The following is a 24,743-nucleotide window of genomic DNA, read 5'->3' as shown; positions in this document are numbered from 1 at the left end:
AGTAGTCTTCCTTTCACAGAGATGGTTCTGATACCCTTGTTTAAAAGTGCTATATTCTGAGCAATTCAGCTGGGAAAAGCCAAATCGGTCTGTGCATGTTGTGATTGACTGGGCGATTTGGTTGGGATTTTCTAGTGTTCTAAATGTCCAGCCTGTCTTGTTTTGTAGTTGTGGCTCCACTTGGGATATGTTGTAGCCATAATAAAACTTGTAAAAGTTCAAATTCAACTACATACATCTGCTATTTATTCTTACTTTTTGAGATTAAACAATCTCCACTTTGGACAGAGTCACCCCGAACACTAATGTGAATTCCAGAAAGTGTCGGAGACTTTAACCATGTGGTATCCAAAACTAGATTTATTATGGTAACTCTGGGTCTGTTAGTGATTTGTGTTTCAGCTTTTCACATTCATGTAATTACCATGTAAATTTGTCAAGCTTAGTAGGGTAGATATTCCCTTCCCGTGTAAAATCAGACAAGTTTAAGTAACTGGATGGAGTGCATTTGTGCCAAAGTGACTTGTCACCAGGAATGAATACAGACCTATTAGGCCATTTTCCGCATCATGCACAGTTCTGCCGAGATTAATCACTGAATTTAACTGGTATTGTCTTTCAGAATGACTGGAACATACAGTGCCTACTCTGAAGATAAAGGCATGAGTGTAGCACTATTGGCATATTTTACTATAGCAAGAAACAAAATTGCAACATTGCAATTCTGGAGTCAGAATTGTTATAGTTTTACTGCAATTTCATTTGGAATTAATTTTTTACTTACTATATCTTCTGAATCCAACAAGGGGTCATGCCTTGTTTAATTTAAAAAAAAAAAAAAAAAAAAAGGTTATCTTCTTTAGCTTGGCAGAATTCACCTGAATTCGTATTATACCACTTTGAATGACATGTGCTAAAGTAGTTCAGGATTTCCTCAGAATTTAGGCTCGTGGATTCTTGTGTTAGGTTCTGTCTTTCCCCCTTTCCCATCCTAATCATTCTTCCTATTATGTTGTAACTAAACTAGGACTTGCCATCTATACAGGCTGGAAACGCAATTCACTGACTCCTAAGACGACCATTTTTCCTTGTCCTGGCTGCCGGCATGATGTGGATCTGGGAGAACGTGGCATCAATGGCTTATTTCGAAATTTCACCCTGGAAACTATTGTGGAAAGATACAGGCAGGCAGCCAGGGCAGCCACTGCTATTATGTGTGATGCCTGCAAACCTCCACCTCAAGAATCTACAAAGAGTTGCATGGACTGCAGTGCAAGCTATTGCAACGAATGCTTCAAAATACATCATCCTTGGGGAACTGTAAAAGCCCAGCATGAGTATGTAGGACCAACTACTAACTTCAGGCCCAAGGTAAGTGGTTTTTAATCTGGCGTACCTTACAGATCTTTTCATCTCTTGCATCTGACCTGACCCATAAAAAGCAATTATCTATCGCATAATCTTACATTTTGGTTTCCATCACTATAATCTATTAAATGAGTTGTAAGATTTTGCATTAAAGTTATTCATCTGATGCCAAAGAGGTAGGTGGTGACAGATGCACGAGGCACATATTGGAAGTGGACCATAGACTTTGACTTCATCAAATTAAACGTGTTGGGTGTGGTTCTTTCAGATGAAGGTATGGGGCTTTTTAAGAACAAGGTGTTAATAATTTTAGTTTGTTGGTGGCCTTAAATAATGTGTTTTTAAAAAAAAATCATTGCAGTGGGTCTTTTCTAGAAGTAGCACAATAATCAGAGGTTTGTAGCAATAGTTCCATTCACGTTCCCTTTGGACATTACTTGCATGGGGCTTCATTTATATAAAAGTGTATTTTCTTTCTCTCTCCTCCTCTGCTGCTTTCTTCCTGCACTCTTAGCAGTAACAGAAGGTTGAGTCCCTGGTACAATTATGTGGTAGGTGTGTGGTGGAATGTGTGGTTCTTGTGTTGAATTTAAAACCTAAACTGTATAAATGTCCCTAAGCTGTATAAATGTAGCTTAAACTGTATAAATGTCCCCAATCATCTTTGTATTTTATTAGGTCCCTACAAACACCAAAAATATTGCTGAATTTGTGTAGCTCTTGTGTCTGTGTACCGAAGATAGTGTAGTACTGGTTGCTTAAAATATTAATCTGCTAGTTCAGATATTAATCTGGGGCCAGCTTCTACTCTTTAATTTGGTTCACTATAGGCTGGAAGGCATGTCTAATTTGGTCCACATATGTATGTGTCAAGTAATTGACCTAGAGAAAACGTAAAGTACTTATAAAATCAGGGTGGCAAATAGACTTACAAGTGCGGATTTGATTTTTATGTAAAGGTTTGTGTCATCTGGAAGCTTTATGCTAACAGCTACATATTTTCTAGCAGCCGCTCTTTTTAAAATATATATTTAAATTTAAGCAGGACTCTAAGGTTAAAATCTAGTCATGCTATTCATTTATGGGTCTACATTCTAGGAAATCAAGGCTTAGCAGCGAAGCTGAGTTATAGTTCTGCAGAAGTTTTGTGTAATTTGAAACCAATTAATGTTCTTTCAGATTATCTCTTGTTATCCAGACTACTCTAGCTGCTTCTATTTTGTTATAGTTTATTTAATCTTTCTCCTTTAGAGAAGCAGACTGATCCAAGTTTAGTGCAGATGGAAATCTTGAAATTTATTAATAATTCTGTTTTAGTATTGTAGGGTTAATTAACTTAATGTGATTTTTTTTTAAACAAAATATTCTATTTAAGATTAATTTACATGAAAAAAATTAATTGTATTCCTGCAATCTGACAGAAAATCTAACAATACAAAACTATGTAATTCAAATAATATTGTAAAATAGGTAATTGAATGAAACAAAACCTTGTTTGCATGTTTCTTACTATACTTTTTTCTTTTTACTTGTAAAGACTTTGTGTATGTTGGGAAGAAAAAACACAGACCCAAGCTCTCACTCTCTTTAAAGCCGAAGTGTGGTGGGTTTTTTTTGTTTTTTTTTTGTTTTTTTTGTTTTTTTGTTTTTTTTTTGAGAGGCATTTTACTGACAAAACATTTTTACTTGTGATGTCAGTTTTTTAAAAAGTGATCTTTGGATTTCTAGACTCAGTAGTCTGATCAATAATCAACAAATGTTACTTAATTCTCCTCTAATACAGCATATCATTGCAGCAAATCCTTGTCATTTATTTAAGTTCAATAGATGTTTTAATTTATTTAAAAAAAACAAAAAAGACTTCTAGTGACTTTGACGTCTTTCTGAATTCTTCCATAAGTTCTGATGAGTATAACGATTTACAAATATTAAGTTTTGTTTTTTAAAGGATTTAAAGCTTAAACCAAATCTCTCTCTTGCAGGCAGAGGCAGTAAGGGGGAAGAGAGAATGATTTTGGGCCTTTAGACCTCGATATATTGTGTGTGCATATGGTTGTGATGTATAAGGGGAAGCTTTGACAATGGAAATAGACATGTTCTTGAAATTTTTTTTTAATACAGTTTAATGACTATGGCTTAAACACATCATTATACAGGCTTCCCTATGAGAAGAGACCAACATAGCTACATTAAAGCTTTTGTGATGGCCTTATTGAGGGATGCCAGCACTCTTATGTAAGATTAAATGTGCACTTGCATCACATGCTTTGTTAGGCCATGACTTGAATGCGTGAAGTATTAGTCCTCTAAACAATGTTCCCAGTAATCTATTTGATTCATTTAAAACCAGACTTGATAGCACTTGGTGATGCGTGTGGTGGGGATCAGAGAAGCATATACTATGATTTGTCCTTCTCTCAATTCAGGAACAGATAATCTTCTTGGTTTTTTCCACCTGCACCTTGTTGGAGGGCTGTAACTTTCATTTGATTGTAGTAAGAGACAAGATGAGGAGTAGAAATGTGGTCTGTTATGAAGGCCAGACATTCCTGTGGAAAAATGGCTTGTCTTCCAAACAGTGGCTGCTAATGTCCTTATGAATTCAATCCTCATATTTTGAGGTCTGTTTAAAGGAGTTTTATTGGGGCTTCCCTTCTTTTTGCCAGCCCAATAGTCTGTAACCATAGAATCCCGAATATTCATACTTCTAGCCTAATGATGCACTCTTGAAATTGTCTCAGTAGCACCTTGGTAAACAGGTTGTCCTCTTCAGTGAAAAGCCTAAAGAAGATCGAAGTTGATACTTGGAATTCAAAGGAAAAGTTTGCTTCATTTGAGGACTGCATACTTTGCTCATTTCACCTCTGTTCTTCTATTCACAGGCCACTGGGCAATATTTCTTTCCCCCCTCCTGATATTACTTGCAATGGATTATAAATAAGATGAATGTAAATTACTTGAGTTTGTCCAGTGACTATGGGATTGGTTTACTGTTATACTGTACCTTAATGAGCTGTTAAATGTTTTTCTGGAATACAGTTGCATTCTTATTATTTTTGGCAGATCTTGATGTGTCCAGAACATGAAATGGAGAGGGTAAACATGTACTGTGAAATTTGCAGAAGGCCTGTGTGTCATCTTTGTAAATTGGGTGGGTCTCATGCAAATCATAGAGTAACAACCATGAGCACTGCCTACAAAACTCTCAAGGTAAGACTAAATGTCTTTTCAGTTTGTCTTAAGAAAACTGTGTTATGTATTGCATGTTATAAACACTCCCAGGCTTTTGCATTTAGAGGATGTTGTAATTAATGCCTTATCCATGTGGCTGTTGCACAATAGAACATGATGATGTAACTAGTTTCTTCAATCATGTGAGTGGGTGTTAATTCTATCTAAAACATTAAACTACATACTCTGGCTCATTTAAAATGATAAACCTTATCTGCCCATCGTTATAAAATGTTTCCATTAATGTTTCTTTTAGCTCACTGTAAAGTACAGACTTCAAAAAAGTTAAGAACATGGCACTACTGGCCAGTTTAGCTCAGCCCGTTCTAGCTATTCAGGTAAAACAGACTCTTGTCTTATGACTTGGGGAGGAACGGACTAAAAAACAAAGGAGCAAACGGAATTTCAAATGATGAAATTGTTTTTTAAATAGTGAAAAGCAAATTTGTCCGATAGCTGAAGCAGGTTCTAGAAGCCTAAAAGAACCACAAGTTAAGTTAAACCAAAATTGAACTTGTGTGTGTGTGTGTGTGTGTGTATATATATATATATAATATATATATATATAAATATATAAAAGAACTGTAGAGCAAACTTAAAATATTTGTTTTTCCTTTTTTGTGGGGTAGGGAAGTGGGAGTGTTGTTTATCTGAGCTACTTGGTCTAGGATAGGGTTTCTTTTTCATTCGATTTCCAGCATTGGCTATTTATGTTACGCTATCCTTGCAGTATTTCCAACTTTCTGGTTCTGGTGAAAAATAATGAGGTACAGAAGCAAAATATTCAGAAACTCCAAACTCAATCTTAATTAGTCTTGGAAGATTTTTATTGGTAACTTTTGATTAAAGTCAAATTCACTGTGTACACGAACCAATGCACAAACTTCCATTGATGGATAATCACAATTTACATGTAGGCAAAGTAAGAAAAAGGCTCCATGGGAACTTACTAGAGTTTAATTTAAGGACACTGTGTTTTTTACAGTTAAAAATTTAACTTTTTGAATCCCAGTGTCTACTGAAATTAAATTATTTTATGACCCCCTCCCCCCAGTAATATCCTGCAACTGTGAAAAATTAAATAGATAAAAATAAAAATGCTTAAAACTAAATATTTGTAGTTATCAAAATAATATAAAGTAAAATTCTGCCAGCCCTAATCATCTTAATTACCTTAGTGTTTTTAAGTTATTACATTTATATTTCATTTATATAAATATTAGTAATTATCACAAAGACCTTAAATCTCACTCTTCAGGGTATGAGAAAATTGGTTTCTGAGGTTGGGAAGAAATGTCCTTCGATGGTGTATGGTACACTATAGCATGAACTTAGGTGCATTATAGAGATTTTTCACCATCCTTGGAAACATCTGACACTGACTACAGATCACCAGGTAGAGCTGATCAGTGACCTGTCGTTCCTGTAATCTATTGCTTATATATAATCCATGGCTGGCTGTTGGTCTTCTGTAAATAGGTAAATTTAACTGAACAACTCAAATTGAGCATTGGACGTCTGTCTTGTAGATGACTTACGTGCACCAACTGCCAATGTAGGTATATTATCCTATTTCTTCTAACTTACTATTCTATTTCTACAGGAAAAACTTTCAAAGGACATAGAATACCTCATTAGTAAGGAGAGCCAGGTGAAAGGTCAAATTTCTGAACTGGGTCTTTTAATGAAAGAAACAGAGGTAGGAATAACTTATTGGTCAGATTTTTTTGTTTGTTAGACATTCGTGCTCTCTCTCTCTCTCTCTCTCTCTCTCTCTCTCTCTCTCTCTCTCTCTCTCTCTCTCTCTCTCTCTCAGAAAAGGTTGCGCTCTTATGTATTTTCTCTAGTCTATGTCATCTTTTACATTGTAAATAAAAATTGTATATGTTCTGCAAATTGGGATGAACAGATGCTTCAAAGTAGAACTTTACAGGGTGAGTGACATTGCACAAAATAATCAAAAGTTGCTTGTCTGGAGTTAAACCATTTTTGACTAATATACTAAATTTAATATCTGATAACATCCCATTATGCTATATATTTTTTAGGACAGGGAATGTCTTCCAATCTGCATTGGGTCCCCATTGAACTAGAAATGTATAGGTGCTACGTTCTATAGCTAAATAGAAATAATATTCAATGACTGTCCTGCAGAAGATCTAATAGGTCTCTTCCATCTTAAATTGTAGTTGGACTATAATACAGTCAAAATCAAATTTAAGGAAATAACAGAATGAGAAAGTAGGAAGTTCAGGCTGGGAAAAAAGCTTATGTATGAGACATAAGGGGCTGAGAAGAAGCTGGTATTACATAAGCAGAGAGAGTGTGCAGAGAGAATGGAAAATATAATAGGTCCAGGAGTTTTCACTTACCATATTTTAGAAAATCCAGCTTTAGTGTCTGTCTTGGAGAAATATATAAGCTTAAAGAGCAGCTGACACCAGGAAATTCTTTTAAAAATCATGTTTCTACTCTCATATAATAGAAATAACTCTCTGTTTACATGGGAAATATACATGAATATTAGCTCTAAGGAAACTTCTTAGTGTTCTCCAGGGCTTAAATTATTCCACTCTCACATAAAGTTGTAGAGCTGCCATCACAGAAGTTGTTCAAGAATCAGTTTAAATCCTTGTGGGATGATGTAGGTGGAGAAATGCCTTGCATGGTTCAAGGGTTTGCATTGGATGAGCAGAGAAGCATTTTCCTGTCCACTCACCTAACTACATTAAAGTTGTGAAATTGTCATGACCGTTTCCCAACTCAGGCACAAAAACTACTCAGTTGCTCTTTATTTTGATGATGAAAATACTGACGTCTGTTTTGCCCATCAAAAATTATTTGCCATGAATGAGTAGAACTTTGCAATGCTGTTTTGAAAATTTTTCATAAAACCTCCTATTGCTTCCCATAAGATTTCAAAGTACTACAGAATGAGTTCTTTTGTTTTTTAAATGTACTTTGTATTTTGTAATAGTGCAATGGTGAGAGGGCTAAAGAAGAAGCATCTAATAACTTTGACAAGCTGTTTGATGTTTTGGAAGAGAGGAGATCAGCTGCTCTGAGGGCAATTGAGGCGTCCAAGAACTTAAGACTAGAGAAACTCCAAACCCAAATAGAGGAATATCAAGGACTTCTGGAAAACAATGGTCTTGTGGGATATGCTCAAGAAGTGCTTAAAGAAACAGACCAATCTTGCTTTGTTCAAACAGCAAAACAGCTCCATGTTAGGTATTTTATCTTACGTTATAAAGAGTGTTTTTAAAGTTTTGTCTTATTTCTATCATATTTTTCACATGTATTAAGATATTACTGTTTGTTAAATAAAATTTTGGATGTAGCTGATGCTCATTGTGTAGAGGTTAATTTAATGAGCTCAATCTTCTTGAGGTGGCAATTCTTAAGTTGCATCGTAATATAGGAAACACTTTATGGAGATGAAAAGTCAAAAATTCATCCCTTGCAAAGTGACAAACAAAGTGGAACACTCTTGGATGAATACATATCCCACTGTTAGCAGGGAGACTATATATGAATTTGCAAAGGGATAGACTTGATGATCTAATAGGTATCTTTTGCCTCTAACCTCTTTGATCCTAAAAGCTGATCTCCATTAGGGGTAATGAATATTCATCTTGTTCTTTAAGCTGCTTTTGTGGAGGCATGTTTACAAAACTGAAATGTGTAAACAGAAATATCAGTTTTAATCTGTTACCTTGTCGGATTTCTCTGTCACAGTGTACAGTGTTTAAAGTTTTTGGGTGAAATCCTGGCTCCACTGACGTCAATGGGAGTTTTGCCCAGGACAGCAGGACTTCATGCTTTGTATTTTAATGCTGTTTTCGATACACTACAGGTCAGATTCACAGGGGAGACAAAGGTGCTTTAATGGATAGTTAGGTGCCTAAGACCAACATTTAGGCACTACTAGCATTCACAAAACCCTTCTTCTGTAGGTGACTAAGTTCCCTAGATGTCTAAGTTTCTGCTGGTGGGTATATGCAAAGTCATCTAAGTCTTGACAGTACTGAAAAATTTGGCACCTAGCTTACACCTAAGTCCCGGTGTTCCTCTGCCTATTCCTTCTTGCCAGGCCCCGTCTGGTAAGCGTGCTTCTTCTGGCCTGGAGTTAGGCATCTGACTTCCTTTTGAGGGGCAGGGCTTAGACCTCTCTCCTTAGCATTTGCTGTCAGCTGGCTTAGGTGGCTGCCTGCTCAGCATGCTGGCTTCTCTGAATCCCTTCTTAGGCACCTAACTGTCCCCATGCATTGTATAGGGTGTCTGGGGTAGTGAATTCCTGTAGGTGCCTTTTAGGAAGCCTAAAAGTTAGGTGTTGCAGTACTCAGAGCCTAAGGGTACGTCTACACTGCAAAACCAGAGACCCATAGCAGCGAGTCCCAGAGCTTGGGTCTACAGACTCAGACTCCTGCCCATAGGGCTAAAAATAGCAGTGTAGGCATTCCTACTCGGTCTGGGATCCAGGCTCTGAAACCCAGTGAGGGGGAAGGGTCTCAGAGCCCAACTCCAGCCTCAGCAGGAAAGTCTACGCTGCTATTTTTTTTGCCCCATAGCATGGACCCGTTGACCTGAGTTCTCAGACTCCTTGCCACAGGACCTTTGTGGTTGTGTAGACATACCCAAAGTCTCATCCCGCTCCCCTTGTGAATGTAGCCCTACTTTGCTAAATTATATCTCTGTCTATGTATCTTCTCTCTTCCCCGCCCTCCCCTTCCCTTTCAGAATTCAAAAAGCTACTGAATCTCTGAAGAGTTTCAGGCCAGCGGCTCAAACTTCTTTTGAAGATTATGTGGTTGATATAACAAAGCAAGAAGAGGTTCTTGGAGATTTGTCCTTTTACTCCAGTGGTAAGTTCAATAAAGGGGGTTGTTTCTATTTCCTCTTTCCTGAGTTGTGGCCCAGGTGGTGGTGCTAGGTTTAGGTAGGATTCCCAAGCTCTTCAGACTATGGCTGCAGAGATCCTTGATGCGCCTCCCAACAGCTGCTTTCCATCAGGAAAAAGCTTTTTATGGAGACAGATTTCTACACTCCCAACAATATGTTCTGAAACTTCAAGCTTCTCAGTCTCGTAGCTCCATGCTTACTAAGGGTATGACTGTGCTGTAGCACACACCTGTGTTGCTATAGTGTAGATGCTTCCTAGATCAACGGAAGGGGTTTTTTGCATCAATGTAGTTAATATAATTCCTTTGAGAAGTTCCTATGTCACGGAAGAATCCTCCTATTGACCTAGCTGTGTCTACACCAGGAATTTAGGCCCTCCTTACTGTGATTAAGGTTATGATTTAGTCACGGAAGTCATGGATTCAGTGATTTCTTCCACTTCAGCTGTCAGCAGCTGAAGCCAGAACTGGAGGCAGGACTGTGCGCCCCAACCCTGCAACTGGGGCTGGATGGCTGGAACCAGTACCCTGCAGCCCCTGCTGTGCAGCTTAGGGGGGCAGTGGGGAGCTGCAGCCAGGCTGTGAGCCCCAGTTTAGGGGCTGCAGGCAGCTCCGTAGCAGGAGCTGTGTGGTCCCCGTGGCTGCGCTGCGCCGCCCCCCCCCCCCCACTGCATCCCAGTCCCGTGGCTTCCGCCAGGGGCTGCAGTGGGGAGCATGCTGCAGCCAGGGCCATGTGACCCAGCCCCATGGCAGGGACTTCATTGTGGGCCATGCACCCTTCTTGTGGTGTCCCAGGGCCATGTGCCCCATCATGCCCAGGGCTTGGCAGGGGCTGCAGGTGCAGCTGTGCACCCCACAACTACGGCCAGCTCCAGAGTGGGGACTATGCGCCCCCTCCATGCTGCGTCCCAGCCCCGCGTCTCTGTCTGGCAGCTGCCATGGGGGCTGTGTATCCTCCTCATGTCTTCCCAGGGCTGCCTCCAGAGCTTGGCGAGGGCTGGAGCTGGGGCCACGCACTCCTGTCCCACAGCTGCAGCCAGATTTGGAGCAGGGGGCTGTTCATCACCCGCTGTGGCCACTGGGGCCGGGACTGTGCCCGCCTGTTGGTTCCCCCCTCACCCCGATTCCATTCCTCCCCCCTTAGCCCTGACCCCAGTTATTTTTAGTAAGGTCAGGGACAGGGTCATGGGCTCCACAAATTTTTTTTTTATTGCCTGTGACCTGTTGGTGACTTTTACTAAAAATAACCGCGACAAAATCTTAGCCTTAACTATGATGCCCTGGGTGCAAAATTTTTCAGTCTTGACTGACGTAGCTTGGGTCTAATTTTTAAGCATAGACTAGGCCTGAGAGCATGAGTGGAACTCTCCATCTTAACATGCAGTATCATCATAACACCGAAAATGGAAAAATACTATTAGTGTGTGTGCATGGGTAAAAATGAGATACAATAGAAACCTAATGTAACCTGGAACACAGAACAACTTTATAAGTAACCACAATAATTGACATTTGTGTTTAGAGGTATTGGCACCAAAAACTATTTCAGTAGCTATTTGCTAATACTCTTTTATATCAGGATTGTTCTTTGATGGTTAGAAGTATCTTTTAGATTGGCAATAATACTTGGTCTAACTAGAAGTTTTTGTGCCTCGCACAACATACATAGATTTTTTTTTTTAAACTTTCTATAGTTTCTTGACATTTTAAATATATAGATAAGGAATTCTGGAAACTTTCAACATGAGTACAGAGAACATGAGCATTGGCCTGCTAAACCCAGGGTTGTGAGTTCAATCCTTGAGGGGGCCATTTAGGGGTTTAGTTGGGGATTGGTCCTGCTTTGAGCAGGGGGTTGGACTAGATGACCTCCTGAGGTCCCTTCCAACCCTAATAATCTCTGATTCTATGTCTTTCATCATGGGAGGAAGAACTTTCCATTACTTCATAAGCCATTGGTACACCAATGGTATGTAGTTCTAAAACTAATACTAATAGCTGCTTACATACAAGAAAAAAAAAAACATTTTTGTATCTTATGGCTATTCCAGGTCTAGATGTACCAGAGATCAATGAGGAGAAGAGCAGAATGTATAATAAAGCTTTGATCTGTTGGGAACATCTAGTGAAGGAAGATTCAGCTGATACCTATATCCTTGAATACCGTAAACTTAATAGAGAAGAGGAGAATGCAACATGGCAAGAGATTGAAGCCTGCAGCAAGAGTAAAGTAATCTCTGACCTTGAAAATAACAGCAGCTATGCCTTTAGAGTCCGAGGATATAAAGGATCTATCTGTAGCCCCTGGAGCAGGGAAGTTATTTTACACACACCTGCAGCTCCAGGTATACCAAGTATAAGTTACTCCATAATGGAATAATATACAATGCCTACAGTTTCTCTTTAACCTATGCCCATTTTCAAGTAAATTTTAAATTTGCAACCTGCTGTCATCCTTATGGCGCGCGTGTGTGTGAATGAATAAATAAGCATTGCATTTATTCATGAATTAAGGTTGAGACTAGTTGGCAATCAGCTGTAAGAGTTTTACACTGTCTTGTATCGCACTACCAGTAGTTTATCTCTTATGTTAGCGCATCTTAGAAAAATGTAAGATAAGTACAAAAAATTCCATGGTAAAATATTGACCTAGTGTGAATTTTTGTTTTTCTTTTTTTAGTCTTTAGTTTTCTTTTTGATGATAAATGTGGCTACAACAGTGAACGTCTCATGCTGAATCCAAGGAGAACCTCTGTGGAAAGTAGGGCTGGATTTCCTTTGCTGCTAGGGGCTGAACGTATCCAAGTGGGGTGTTACACAACTCTGGACTACATCATTGGAGACACTGGAATCACAAAAGGGAAGCACTTTTGGGCTTTTCATGTGGAATCTTATTCATACTTGGTGAAAGTGGGAGTTGCATCTAACACTAAACTACAAGAATGGCTCCATAATCCCCGTGATGTAACCAGCCCAAGGTAAATGTGGTAGATCTTTGTATAACTTTTTTTTTTTTTTTTTTTTTTTTTTTTTTTTTTTTTAAGAGTGAATCTTTTAAAATAAATTTAAAGGGACAACTTTCCATTTGGTAGAATTAAGAGTTGACCGTAATTAGCTCTAATTGGTTCCAGTTGGTTAGCTTCAGCAATCATGTGGGGGGAGGTGGAGGGGTGAAAGAAGAGATGGGAAGCAGTCCAGGGAACCTCTGATCTAAAGAAAAATTACTGTATGTTTTCAGCAGTTGGTTGACTTCCTGAGAAGCTAGCAATTACTATTGATGTCTAAATTATCCAAAACCCTAGTTTGTCCCCTGGAGACAATTGAAGTATATTGGTGTCTTACTTTACATAGCTTTCCATGACTTTTCAGCCATTGCAAGTGTCCAGGATATCATAGGCTGTGGTAAGAAGGCTTTCCCAGAGTTCAGTGGGTCTGTTAGGTCTTGGAATAGACACTGTAATAATACCTGAGACATGTTTCTGTAATAGTCTACTTTAGTGGACCTCAGAGTCTCACTGGTTGCAGGCATAGCACTGCACTGGAGTAAGATTTGCTGGCTTGGTAGCAGTCAAGGGGCAAAGTACAAATGAAGGACTTCCAAATATATTCAGTCACAACTGTAATAATCATGGATGCATCTACCGTGAGATGGAGAATCCATTTGAAGAGGTATTCTGGGCATTCAGGGCATTCTGATTCCTGGAGGGACCAAAACTTCACAGATAATGCTGTATGAACCAGAGCACTGCAAGAGGTTTGTGCACTAAATCTTGGAACCTTGCCACTTGGACAGATTTCCAAATGGTCTGGTGGACAAGAAAAGGATTGGGAATCAGGAGCTCTGGATTTAACTTCCGGCTCTGCAACAGATTGGGTGCAACCTTGGTCAATTCATGACGCTGGTGCCAGTTTCTTTCTCTGCGACATAAGGATAGTTCTATTTTACGTCACAAAGTTCTTGTGAAACTAAATTCACTAACATTCAGGTGAGGTCAGATACTATACTGATGAGATCTATGTAGAACTCTTTAAAATAGAATTCCTAATGTCGATAAGATGCACCAGTTCTGAGTTGTCAACTCTGGCAAGAACCTGTCAGCCTGATGGGACTAGCTGCATCAATCTTTTATAAAAGCCAAAAATCAGAAAACCCCTAACCAATCTTTGAGTCAGTGAAGGATTAGCATAATTGTTTGGTTTAAATGCTGAGCAGTGTACACCATGTGAGGAAGTCCAAATTCAAACGTTTTTCCTCCCAATGCTCATAAAACAGTTTGAGATTGAACATCCATTTTGAGCATCTGTTGCAGAGCCAGAAGTTAAATATAGTGTTATCTGTTCATAAAATACTTCAGTTTAAAATAACGTAAAGCATTCTGACTATGATTTGTTTGTTGAGAAAATTGTACTCTTTGATTCTAGATATGAACAAGACAGCGGTCATGACAGTGGGAGTGAAGATACCTGCTTTGACTCATCACAGCCTTTCACATTGATTACTTTAGGCATGAATAAATTCTTTATTCCCAAGGCACCTACTGCTCCCAAAGATTCTGCAAATAGAATTCTTCCAATGCCATCTTGTATAGGAATCTGCCTTGACTGTGACAGAGGCAAAGTTGGATTCTATGATGCAGACCACATGAAATGCCTCTATGAGCGCCAGGTAGACTGCTCTGGTACAATGTATCCAGCATTTGCATTAATGGGGAGTGCAGGAATTCATCTTGAGGAAGCCATCACAGCAAAGTATTTGGAATACCAAGATGATATGTAGTGCAAATATCTACTGGTACTGTTTTTGAGATGAAAAATGTGAGCAGAAGGATCTGCCTTAGCATTAAGTCTTGATTAATTACATCATATCTCCTAAGTGCTTTTGCTGCACTCATGCTTTTGGGTCATTTTTTAATCATAGAAACAAAAATTGTTGTCCAACCTCTTTACCAACTTATAGTGCCCATGAGGACATTCTTCCAGTCGCTCTCCTGCCTTTCTTTGATTGTGTGGTGAAACTTGCTCTTCAGAGTTTGATTAGCAACTTAATTGTCTTTCATGAGCTGGAAACCTGTTTGTTATATAATTTATATCCTTACTTAGCTGGCTCTGCTGGTTTCACTTTTGTTTTTGTTTTTTAATGGAGTCAGGGCCCACATAATAGTGCATTTATTGTGATTATCTTTTGTGTCCTTTTATTTTAAAAGAAGTTTGTCTGAATGCATTTGAGTGGTCAGGCATTTTTGTAACTGACTCATGAGCACCAGTGAGATGGATTTTTCTGTGCTAAATAATGTTTGCACCAATGGAAAATGCAAAGCAGTAGGAAATCAAAACTGCACTGAATAGGTTATATTTTGGGGGGGGGGGGGGGGGGTATGTGTGTGTGTGGGGGGAATTATTGTATCTGATATACATTTAGATTGACTATAAACTAAAATTATGACTTCCAGAAACTGGTGAATAACTGTACAAGAGGTTAATAATGAAGTTCTTAAATATCTTTACTATCCCAGGTTTTTAGTATGGACTGTATAAAGTATATTTAAAAAAGTGCAATTTGTCTTGAAACATTGGTCTTCAATGTCTATGAAACTCAGTTATCGGTATGTATAATAATGGTTCCTGGTCTTTTGCTGGGCAAAAACAAATAATGAACTGACACAAATGATAAAATACATAAACAACTTTTTAATTAAAAAATTCAGGTCTTTCTGTTAATACATGTTTTGTAAGTTAACTTTGTCTTCAATAAAGGATTGTTTTTAGTAAGAATGTGTTAGAAAAATGCACTGATTACATTTGAGACATTCTTTTTTGCCTTAATGTGTCTGTTTAGCTCAAACATTTCCTTGTTGTATTAAAATTTTCTAATGTTGTGGTGTTTATATATGTTTGAAAGCAGTATGTGCAAAAATGGTTTAAGTATCTGCACTGTTACCGTAGCTTATAAGAAACATGCATCTCTAAAATTGAAAATATTCCTGAAATATAAGATATTTAATAACTTACTGTTCTTGTTTGGTTGTGATTGTCTGTCTTGATGGATGTAAGTAGTAAATGTACTTCACACATTTACTAAGTATATAGTATTTAAGTAAATACTTAAACGGAACCTGAAATTCTCAGTATTTTTTTTTTTTTTTTTTTATCCAAGATTGAGGTATTAATCATTCTGGATCATAAACCTAAATGAATGTAAGGTAAAGTTAATGTTTTATTTGAGATTTGCCACCTATGCCAGAACTTATTTATTAGACCGTGACTAATAAATAGACTACTCTAAAAGACCAACACGCCTGTCAACTGAACTATGATCAAGCTTCTGACATTGCTATTATACACATCTCATTATTTGAATTAAAAATTGATTTGCACTGGGAATTACTTGAATACTTTGGACACATTAATATAGTAATATATGGTGCTTGCTCCTTCAGTGTATTAAACAGAAAACATACTACCTTGACTGTACAGAGGCAAACAGTTCTCCATTTTTGCACAATAATTGAAAAAGTGTCATCTTCTAAAAACACAGTTCAGTGACACTTGCCTATCCAAATATTTTTGGAACTAATTTCTTGCTACAAAATAGCACTTTACAATGTAGACAAAGCTAAGAATTGTGTGGCATTTGTGGATCATTGTGCAATATAGCTGTTAAATGAACAAAACGGTTGGTGACTTCTGTGATCTGCAAAGCTCTATACGGTATGGGGTAAATCATGGAAGACACTTTTCTTAAACATCTAAAATTTTAACCAGAATATTTTTGAACAAGACCACCTTGTTCTTAATTGTAAATGTAACTTCACTTTTGGTTTTGCTTTTTTAAAATAAAAACTGAAAAGTAATGTAGTTCGATCATTCACATTATTACATCCTAGTTCTTAAGCATTTTGCTGTTAAGATGTAGTAATTTCTCCCAGTAACTGAATGTTGGTTTTTATATGGGGGAAAAATTCATGTTCTTGGTGTAAGAAAAGTCTATTCAGTTATCACGCTTCAAAATAGCTGTGTATATGTAACCCACACACCTCCTGCGTGTGGTGTTCTGTCTCAGCTAGAGGCATGGAGACTACTTAGAGAGGGAGAGAGACACACTGAATCTGCTCTACAGCATTAGCTAACAGGCAATTGGCTTTTAGCTCATGCAGTAGAGGCTCATGCACTAAGCTCCAGAGGTCCCTGGTTCAATCCTGACAACTGGGGTCTGTTGGCATTACACATATAAAGTGAGATAAATGCTTATGGCGTTCTTCTCCATAGTTCTCAGAGTGGATTAATCTATTTTAGACTTAATGCCAGTTTATCTGGAACTGCTGTGATTTAACAGTTTCTGATAATTATTGACCTCACCTATGTTGCACCATGAAAATGAAGTTATATGAGACTTCTTAAACATGGAATTTGTTGCTTTCACAACTCCCAAGTTTCTCCTATTTTGTGGCAGTGGTTTTCTGCATCTGTCACCTTTTTTTTTACACTGAGAGCTATGGTTAAGTTTATTATATAACAAATTAGTGAACTGTGAACAAATAAATGTCAATATGGCTCAGCTGGATTCTCACTTCTGAGGCAGAAGGGTTTGGTTCATGTTTCACCCAAGGAGTTGGGTTCATACGCAGTGCTGACTTTTGTGGGTTGCTTAGCCATTAGAGTTGCTCTCTACAGAGACTAAAGAACAGTCTGTCTTACCAGCCTTTCATCTGTGCAAGTAAATGATCCCATATACCTTTTCAAAGAGGTAAGGGGGCAGTCCAAATTTAGCCAACACAAGCTCAAAACACTGTTGTTCTGTTAAAGGCAAAAATGCTGCTCTTGTTTGTATAGTGACTGCACTAATACATTGTAACTTTTTGTGTAAAGTGCCTTGAGTGATGTACCTTTAACATGAGAAATGATATTTAAAATAAATGTTGAGGGTGAGGGGAGAGCAACTGTGAGACTACAAGTAAGCATTCTCTGAGTGTCACTTGAGTTGAGGTAGAGTTTGCTGGTACTTCCTGGAAGCACATAATTTGAGGGGCATAGTTAAAGACTTTATGGTCTCTGACTGGAGCTGGATTTTTAAGATTTAGGAAAACACCACTATAAATGTATATCTGTATGAGAAAACTCAATGTGAGACTTCAGTACAAATTGAGAGAAGTGGCTTTGGCATGGCCTGAGGAATATTTCTAGCTCCTTGGCACTGCAATAAGGCTTTTTTTGTGTTTATTACCAACCATAAACATCTCACGAGGCAAGTCCAACTGAGGATGAAGGGATTCGTTTGTTTTCGCTGGCCTGTCTAGTTTGACAGACTGTCCTTTATTGAATTCTTAACCCCTTTCTCCCTCCCTCTTCTACTCTGCTAGATAGATTCTCACACTTCTGTCTTAAGAATTCTAAGGGTTTGTCTACACTGGCACTTTACAGCACTGCAACTTTCTCGCTCAAGGGTGTGGAAAAACACCCCCGAGTGCTGCAAGTTTCAGGGCTGTAACGTGACCGTATGGACAGTGTACCAGCACTGGGAGCCGTGCCCCTCGTGGGGGTGGGTTTTTTTAGAACGCTGGGAGAGCTCTCTCCCAGTGCTGTGCCCCTACTACACAAGCCACATTAAAGCGCTGCCGCGGCAGTGCTTTAACATTGCTAGTGTAGACAAGCCCTAATGCAGTGAGTCTCAAACTTTTGTACTAGTGACCCCTTTCTCAGAGCAAGCCTCTGAGTTTAATCCCCCATTATAAATTAAAACCACTTTTTTATATATTTAACACTATTATAAATGCTGGTAGCAAAGCAGGGTTTTGGTTGGAAGCTGAGAGCTTGCAAACCCCCACATAACCTCATGACCCCTGGAGTGGTCTCGACGCCTCCCCCCCCAGTTTGAGAACCCCTGCCCTAATGCAATATCTCTTCCTACTCCAGTTTAAAACCAGTGCTTTTGTGTCTGCCTCTGAACTAGATAGGAAACTATGTGGTCCCTATTTGATTGCATCACTTGATTTAAGAAGGTGTCAGTCTCCCAGTGAGCAATGAGGCCATTTAAAGAGGCTATAAGAGAGCAAAACTAAATCTTAGTCATTTTACTCTACAAAAAAGTGATGAAGTGAAAGAGATTCCTACTAGAAAAATAAATAGGAGTCATAAGTGCTTTCGAAATACAGTTTTTCAATAAATGAAGATAAGAACCACATGTGCAAGACCAGCTCAAGAAATAAGCATGAGCTCTTACTGTGTCTAGATATATTTATCCAAGTAACCAAACTAAGCAGTGAATTATGGAGTGTGAAGTGCCGCTGTTCCATCCTTTTCTCACTATGAAATTGCTGGGCTGATAAAGTAGAGCATATGCCTGAGTCAGTTCATTCATGCTGGCACTTGTTCCAAGAGCCCTCCATTAGTACTAATACATTATGTGCTTTGAAAACCAGTGGCAACCAGTCCTTATTTAGGACTTTGCATATTACTGAATCGGATGCACGTGTAGATGCTCTTTAGTGGCATGATGAATCAAGTTACTTGCAATATATCCTTTTCCATAGTATAGTCCCTCTTCATATGCACACTATTCAGTGTTAATGGGAGATGTCTGCATAAGGCATATACAAAGGCCAATCCACATTTGGTTTTGTTCAATCTTCCATTGAACACCATTACATCGTGTTACATTACACTTAGAATGAGGCAACACTGCAGCTTCTCAATTATAAGCCCTATCTGAGGATTTGCTTTCCACCTTTCCTCTGTTTCCTTTGTTGGTTAAGCCAAGAAATTACACAGACCAGGTTGTGGTACCTGAGCTTGGTGGTGGTGGTAAACTCCTAACAGGGTCATTTGTCCCCTTTTAAGGGACAGCAGGGCTGAGGCCTAGCTTGGGGAATTGTTTAATCAGGTAGGTACTGCCTTTAAACAATAAAACTCAGCTGTTAGGTGACTGCCCAGAGAGGAGAATTATAGGGGAGCATAGAGTCAGGACAGAGGCTCTCTGGGATGGGAACTAGAACCAGAGCAGAGGTTGGAGGGCTGGGGAAGCCTGTCTGAGTCATAGCACAGCTCCAGGAAGGAAGGCTGTGGAATCCTTTAACCAAGAGGAAAGAGAAGTGAGTCTAGGCATCATGCTGTGGGGAAGATTCCAGAGAGGCCAGGGCTCTCTGGCCCAGAGGGAACAGGCAACCTTGGACCAAGGGTAAAGTGGAACTGAAGCTACCTGTTGCCCAGCAAAAGCTCCTTCTCTTCCACCTAAGCCTTCTCTACTCCTCCCATGTGAGTCCCCCCTGCCGTTTTACTCCCCCCTCCCCCATAGTTCACCTGTGCTCCAGTCAGAACATGTGTGCATGCGCACACACAATGACCACCAAAGCCCAGCAGCGCTCTAGCCAGAACACGCACACGGGGGTGGGAAACAGTCTTCCATCTCATAACATTTTTTTTTATTTCAGAAGTTTCCCCATTCTATATCAGGATGAAACAATTCTGTTGAAAAACCCAAGAGAGTCCAACCCACCCCAGAATCGCCATTAGCAGTGTATAGGGCCTTCACTCTGGCCTCCTTTTTTTTTTTTTTTTTTTTTTGGTGGAGTTAAGTACTAACACTAAGCCGTTCTCACAAGAAACAGCTTGGATGCCAAATGTCTCTTGTTCAGGTGAGGGTTTGCACTTGTTGCTAGCAGAGACAGGCACTTCACTGCAGCCTGGAGGTAGGCAGTGGTGCAAGTAGATTTTAACTGCTACCGGTATGGTGACTCATGGGAGGGACACAAAGGGGGGCACCAGCTAAAGGGGCACATGACCCCCCCATATGACTCCTCCCCACCCTGCTCCCAGCCCTCTCCTCCAGTGTGGCTGTACAGACCCCAGACAGGAGATGCAGCTCTGTGGCAGGGTTGGGGGCAGGGCTGGGGCGGTACAGCTGCTCCAGGGGCGCTGCTGGCAGGGGGCTGCTGGCGGTCTCACGTTCTGCTCCTTTTGCCGCTGCAGTTCCCTGGAGAGCCCTGTGGTATTCAGCGTATATTGAATGTGTCTTTCCAGTACAGTGTACCAGCAATAAATGTCTTAATGGTACAGCATACCTGACCGTACCAGCTTACTTGCACCACTAGAGGTAGGTGCCAAACTCTGTGAGGGAGTGGGGTTTAGAAGACACACATCTGCTATTGGCTATCTTAGGGGTGGGGGTGAGGGAGAAACATTAAGAGAAAATCCATGAAACCACCATGGATGACCTTTTAGTTTCATTTCAGAGTAAAATGATAATTTATTACATCAGGCCTAGATTATTAATGTCATGACATTTTGAAGACATGTAACAAATATATCCATGGAAGCCTGCTCTCTCTTCCAGAAACCTTACCTTTCTCTAAATAAACTTATTAATTTCAGTCGTTCACAATGTGTTTGAATCCTATTGATCTCCAACTATGGTGACTGATTTATTTTTTTAGCATTTTTGCCTGAGTATGGAAAGAGTCCTCAGAAGGACAATTTTCTCTAAAAAGTAACAAATAATTTTAAAAAATTCTTTATAATCATTCATACTGTTTGTAGCTAACAAGATTCTGTTTTTCTTTCACACACTTGTGAAATTTGCTTGCTGGCATGTGTACAGCCAGCAGAAAGCAAAGCTGTGTGTCAATGAACTATTTAGACATTCAGTCTCTTGGGCTAATTAAGTGTCTGGAAGAAAAAGAAAGCTTTTAAAGTAGTTAAGCTCCCCCAGAATATCCCATTCTGTTGCCCTGAATGTTGTGGGAAAGATGCACATAGCTGGGGCTGGACTAGCAACACTCCATGTTGAGCTTTGCTGTGCCTGATAGTGGGCCAGTACATGCCCGTGAAATGCAAGATTTGCCTAGGGGATGCTAGTTTCTCCAGTCCTGCTCCCTCCTCTCCTCATCTGAGGTGTCTCCCTCTTCCCATGATGCTTTTCACTGCTTTCATCCCTTCCATGCTCTTCCTTTTTTAAAAAGGACACACTATGTGGTGCGGACCCAGGCTTTTGCCCAGTTGACACATTCCTAGGAGCTGCTTGGCTGAGGGGAAGGAAAGCTAGTCTCCCAGGTAAAGCTCCCTCCTTGCCATGCCAGGCCTACCTGTTCTCTGCTCTGCAGTGAGGGAAAGTGCTGGGAGCATGGACTAAGCAGGAGGCTGGCTGAGAACAGACTCAGCTGTCTTTGATTCCCTTCTAGTCAGCAGGTCAGAGTGCAGGAGACCATTAAAAAGTTTAAAGAAAGTAGCTGGGTGCAGTTGAGAATGGAAAGCTGAAAATTGGGGCTGACAAAGAACTGTAAGTATGAAAAGTATTGAAGACTATGGGACTTGTTTATGTTTTTACACAACTTTATATAATTGAAACCTAAGTGTTTGCAGGATCAAGGCCTAAAGACCTGAGCCTGTGCCATTAAAGTCAATGGGTGCTTTGGCACTGACCTCAGTGAGTGTAGGATCAAGCTGTGAGACTGTAAACTCTGCCAGGCAGGTGCTGTCTCTTATTAGGCTTGATCCAACTTCATTAAAGTCAGTAGGAGCTGGATTCAGTCCATTATATGTAAGTACAGTACCTAACATAGTGGGGCCTTAATCTTCATTAGGCAATGCTGTAGTAAAAATGTGATGTCCTAAATCATGCAAACTTTGGGTGTGAACACGTGCAAGGATATTTTTAAAACAAGGTTATCCTAGCCAATATTTTTTTAAAGCTGAGTCTTTCTCTAGCATTGTACAGGAATAGCATAGCTACAGGAATGTAAACAGGTGAGATAGGGTGGGCTGGCCCTTTAGGGGATATCTCCACTGCAACTAGGAGCAAACCTCCCAGCCTGGGTAGACCAACTTATGTCAGCAGTGTGTGTGGATTCTCTGTGCAGGCTTCCTCATCTTCCTTCACCTGTTCTGCTAGGTTCAGGTCCTTCTCCCTCCATGATGTGTGGGGACCAGGATTTGCCCTCATGCAAATGGACAAATTTTAAACTGTGTAACAGCACTTTTAAGCTATTCAGAATGTGCATAGAAAAGAGAGAAACATATGGATGTACTGACTCAGGGGGAGAATTAAAAATGGAAGTGGGTAGAAGAGAGCAAAATATGTAGTGTTAGAGCAGCCAGTAGCAGCATCCCAGTATTGGGAAACATGATATGTCTGCTCTCTGAAGCCCAAGTAAAGTAAGGGTGTGTGTGTCTAATTTTATACAATCCAGCAGTTTCACAAGTACTTATTTAGTTCTGAGGGAAGAGGCACAAGATTTAAGATTGCTCGAAGTGTTGTTTGACATGGAGCCAACCCCCTCTTTTAATCTAGTTTCAATGATGCTGGTAGCATTGTTATTTAGTATAGGATATACATGAGTGCAAAGATACACTGAATGATTGCTTTGAAGTAAAGCTGGGAAATGTTTCTTCTCCTTTGAAATGCAAACCGAATAGTGTTGCCATTGCTCTTGTGGCTGCCGGTTTCTTTGACATGGCATTCACAATGCTGATGAATGGTAGAGAGTGGCAATCAAAAGGATTGGGAGATGCAGGGGACCAAAATGACGCATTCTTACTTTCCACTTTTTTTATGCTAGTTGTAAAGACGCTTTCCTAAACTATGCATATCTGTCCAGGGCAGTGCTGCTTGTTGGACACAAATCAGTCAAATGTTTGTGCACTGATGGTTTAATGACCCACTCTGAGTATCAGAATACTTTCATCATTCATGTTAGTTTTTCTCTTATTTTAAATGACTCAAGTTTGTTGGAAAAGAGATTGTAAGTTACAGGCCACTTGCTAGTTATTTCCCTCCTTCTCCTTTGAATTTGGTCTCGGATTGTGTGTGTGTGTGTGTGTTGTTTAAAAAAAGTTCCCCAAAAACAATTTGCTTTGTCCTAGCACCTGCCCCCACCCAGTAGGATTCTTCTGTGAATTTTTCCCTTCCGCTTTTCCTTGATACTACCAGTAGATGGCAATCATGGACTGGAGAATAAGCAGTGAAGAGCACATTCATGACATTACCTCTCTTTCAGCATGTGGTGTGGTGCAGTGCAGGTTTCCTTGAGTGAGAAAGAAACATGACTAAACCCTCCAAGACAACTCACAAATAAAATGTAAAAGCCAGACAAGCAGCCTCCAGAGGGTAGCTGGGCACTTAGTCCTTGCTAGTAAATAGCCCCTATTAAGGCTCTTTGTCCACAAAGAACACACCACCACCACCACCACACAAGGGCAGAGTGATAGGATGTGTGCATTTTTTGGGGGGAAGTATAAGTACTCTGTGATGATTTAACCCTTAGAAACCCTTAGAATCCTGGCATTTTCCTATCTGGCAAATGAGTGATTAGATACCTACTTGCTAAAGACAATACAGTTTTAATTTTAAAAAATAACAATAATAAAAAAAACTCCTTCCACAGCTTGGGTCCAGTGACCATACCCAGTAAGAAGCCCAGCTCACACCACAGTGGGGGAATCTCTCCAAGTATGTCATGTTGGCTTTGTGTTGAGCTATTATTTCTTTAAAAAGATAAGGCACAGGGCTCTGTGATACAGCTGTTTTGACAGCTGCTGTGTTTTGTTATGGTTAAAGTGGTTACTGAAGCATCTTAGTAAGGCAGCCCAACCAGAGAAAATGAGCCCTTTTGTTTGCCACATTTGGTACTCGCACAGATAAGAATAGCCCAAATGTAAAGAGAGCTGGGGCAGGGCAATGGACACAGCATTCTGGAGTGTGCTTTGGAAAGTGTTTCAATTGGGATTTCCTGAGATCAGAATAAATAAAAAACAAGTAACCGTGTCTGAAACCCCTCTTGTACGTGGGGTTAGATGTCTGACAAAGTCACTTGTCATCAACTGGTGGCCAGTGGAATGACCTGGCCAATGGAGTGTTTGTCCAGTGGTGCACTCTAGGGACTCTTCTACTATTTTAGGGGGAGGGTTGGAGGGGAAGCTCCCATTGCTATGTTACCACCAATGCAGCTCCAGCAGCAGTGCTGGTAGCAATACACTAGGCAGGGCTCAAGAGGCTGCTGTTCATGGTGGTTTTTAAAAAAATTTTTTATTTTAAAACAGCCAGCATGTCATCCAAACTTCTTGTGACTAGATATGCAACAGCGGTAAAAAACCCAGCATCTTATCTAGGCTATTGCTGCTCTGGTAGTAGTGGAATGGGAGATTTCCCTACAGTCTAGTGTACATTTGGTGAGAAAATTGTTACAGGGATATTGACTGCATGAAACGACGTGTTATGCCTGTCTTTGCTGCAGATTCACTGGACTGTTGCAATGT

The 24,743-nt window shown here is 39.8% G+C and overlaps 1 protein-coding gene across 4 annotated transcripts in view; it reads left to right on the top strand.

The window, feature by feature from the left end:
- Positions 1 to 14,438, top strand: part of TRIM36 (tripartite motif containing 36) — a 45,678-nt gene extending 31,240 nt beyond the window's left edge. For 3 of the 4 annotated variants that reach the window (XM_024205122.3, XM_024205124.3, XM_024205125.3), the window contains exons 3-10: positions 1,028 to 1,371; positions 4,432 to 4,578; positions 6,203 to 6,298; positions 7,577 to 7,830; positions 9,340 to 9,464; positions 11,552 to 11,845; positions 12,181 to 12,478; positions 13,923 to 14,438. In XM_024205122.3, the coding sequence (XP_024060890.2) occupies positions 1,028 to 1,371; positions 4,432 to 4,578; positions 6,203 to 6,298; positions 7,577 to 7,830; positions 9,340 to 9,464; positions 11,552 to 11,845; positions 12,181 to 12,478; positions 13,923 to 14,277 (1,913 nt within the window). In that variant the 3' untranslated portion in view covers positions 14,278 to 14,438. The remainder of the gene's footprint in view (positions 1 to 1,027; positions 1,372 to 4,431; positions 4,579 to 6,202; positions 6,299 to 7,576; positions 7,831 to 9,339; positions 9,465 to 11,551; positions 11,846 to 12,180; positions 12,479 to 13,922) is intronic. The other variant, XM_024205123.3, reaches the window with a different exon arrangement.
- Positions 14,439 to 24,743: the final 10,305 nt, after the last annotated feature.

Source organism: Terrapene carolina, unplaced genomic scaffold (genome assembly GCF_002925995.2).
Source record: "Terrapene carolina triunguis isolate 2854851 unplaced genomic scaffold, T_m_triunguis-2.0 Scaffold69, whole genome shotgun sequence".
NCBI classification, from domain to species: Eukaryota; Metazoa; Chordata; order Testudines; family Emydidae; genus Terrapene; species Terrapene triunguis.
The sequence above is the reverse complement of the archived record's forward strand: the minus strand, read 5'-3'. Positions and strand labels throughout refer to the sequence as shown.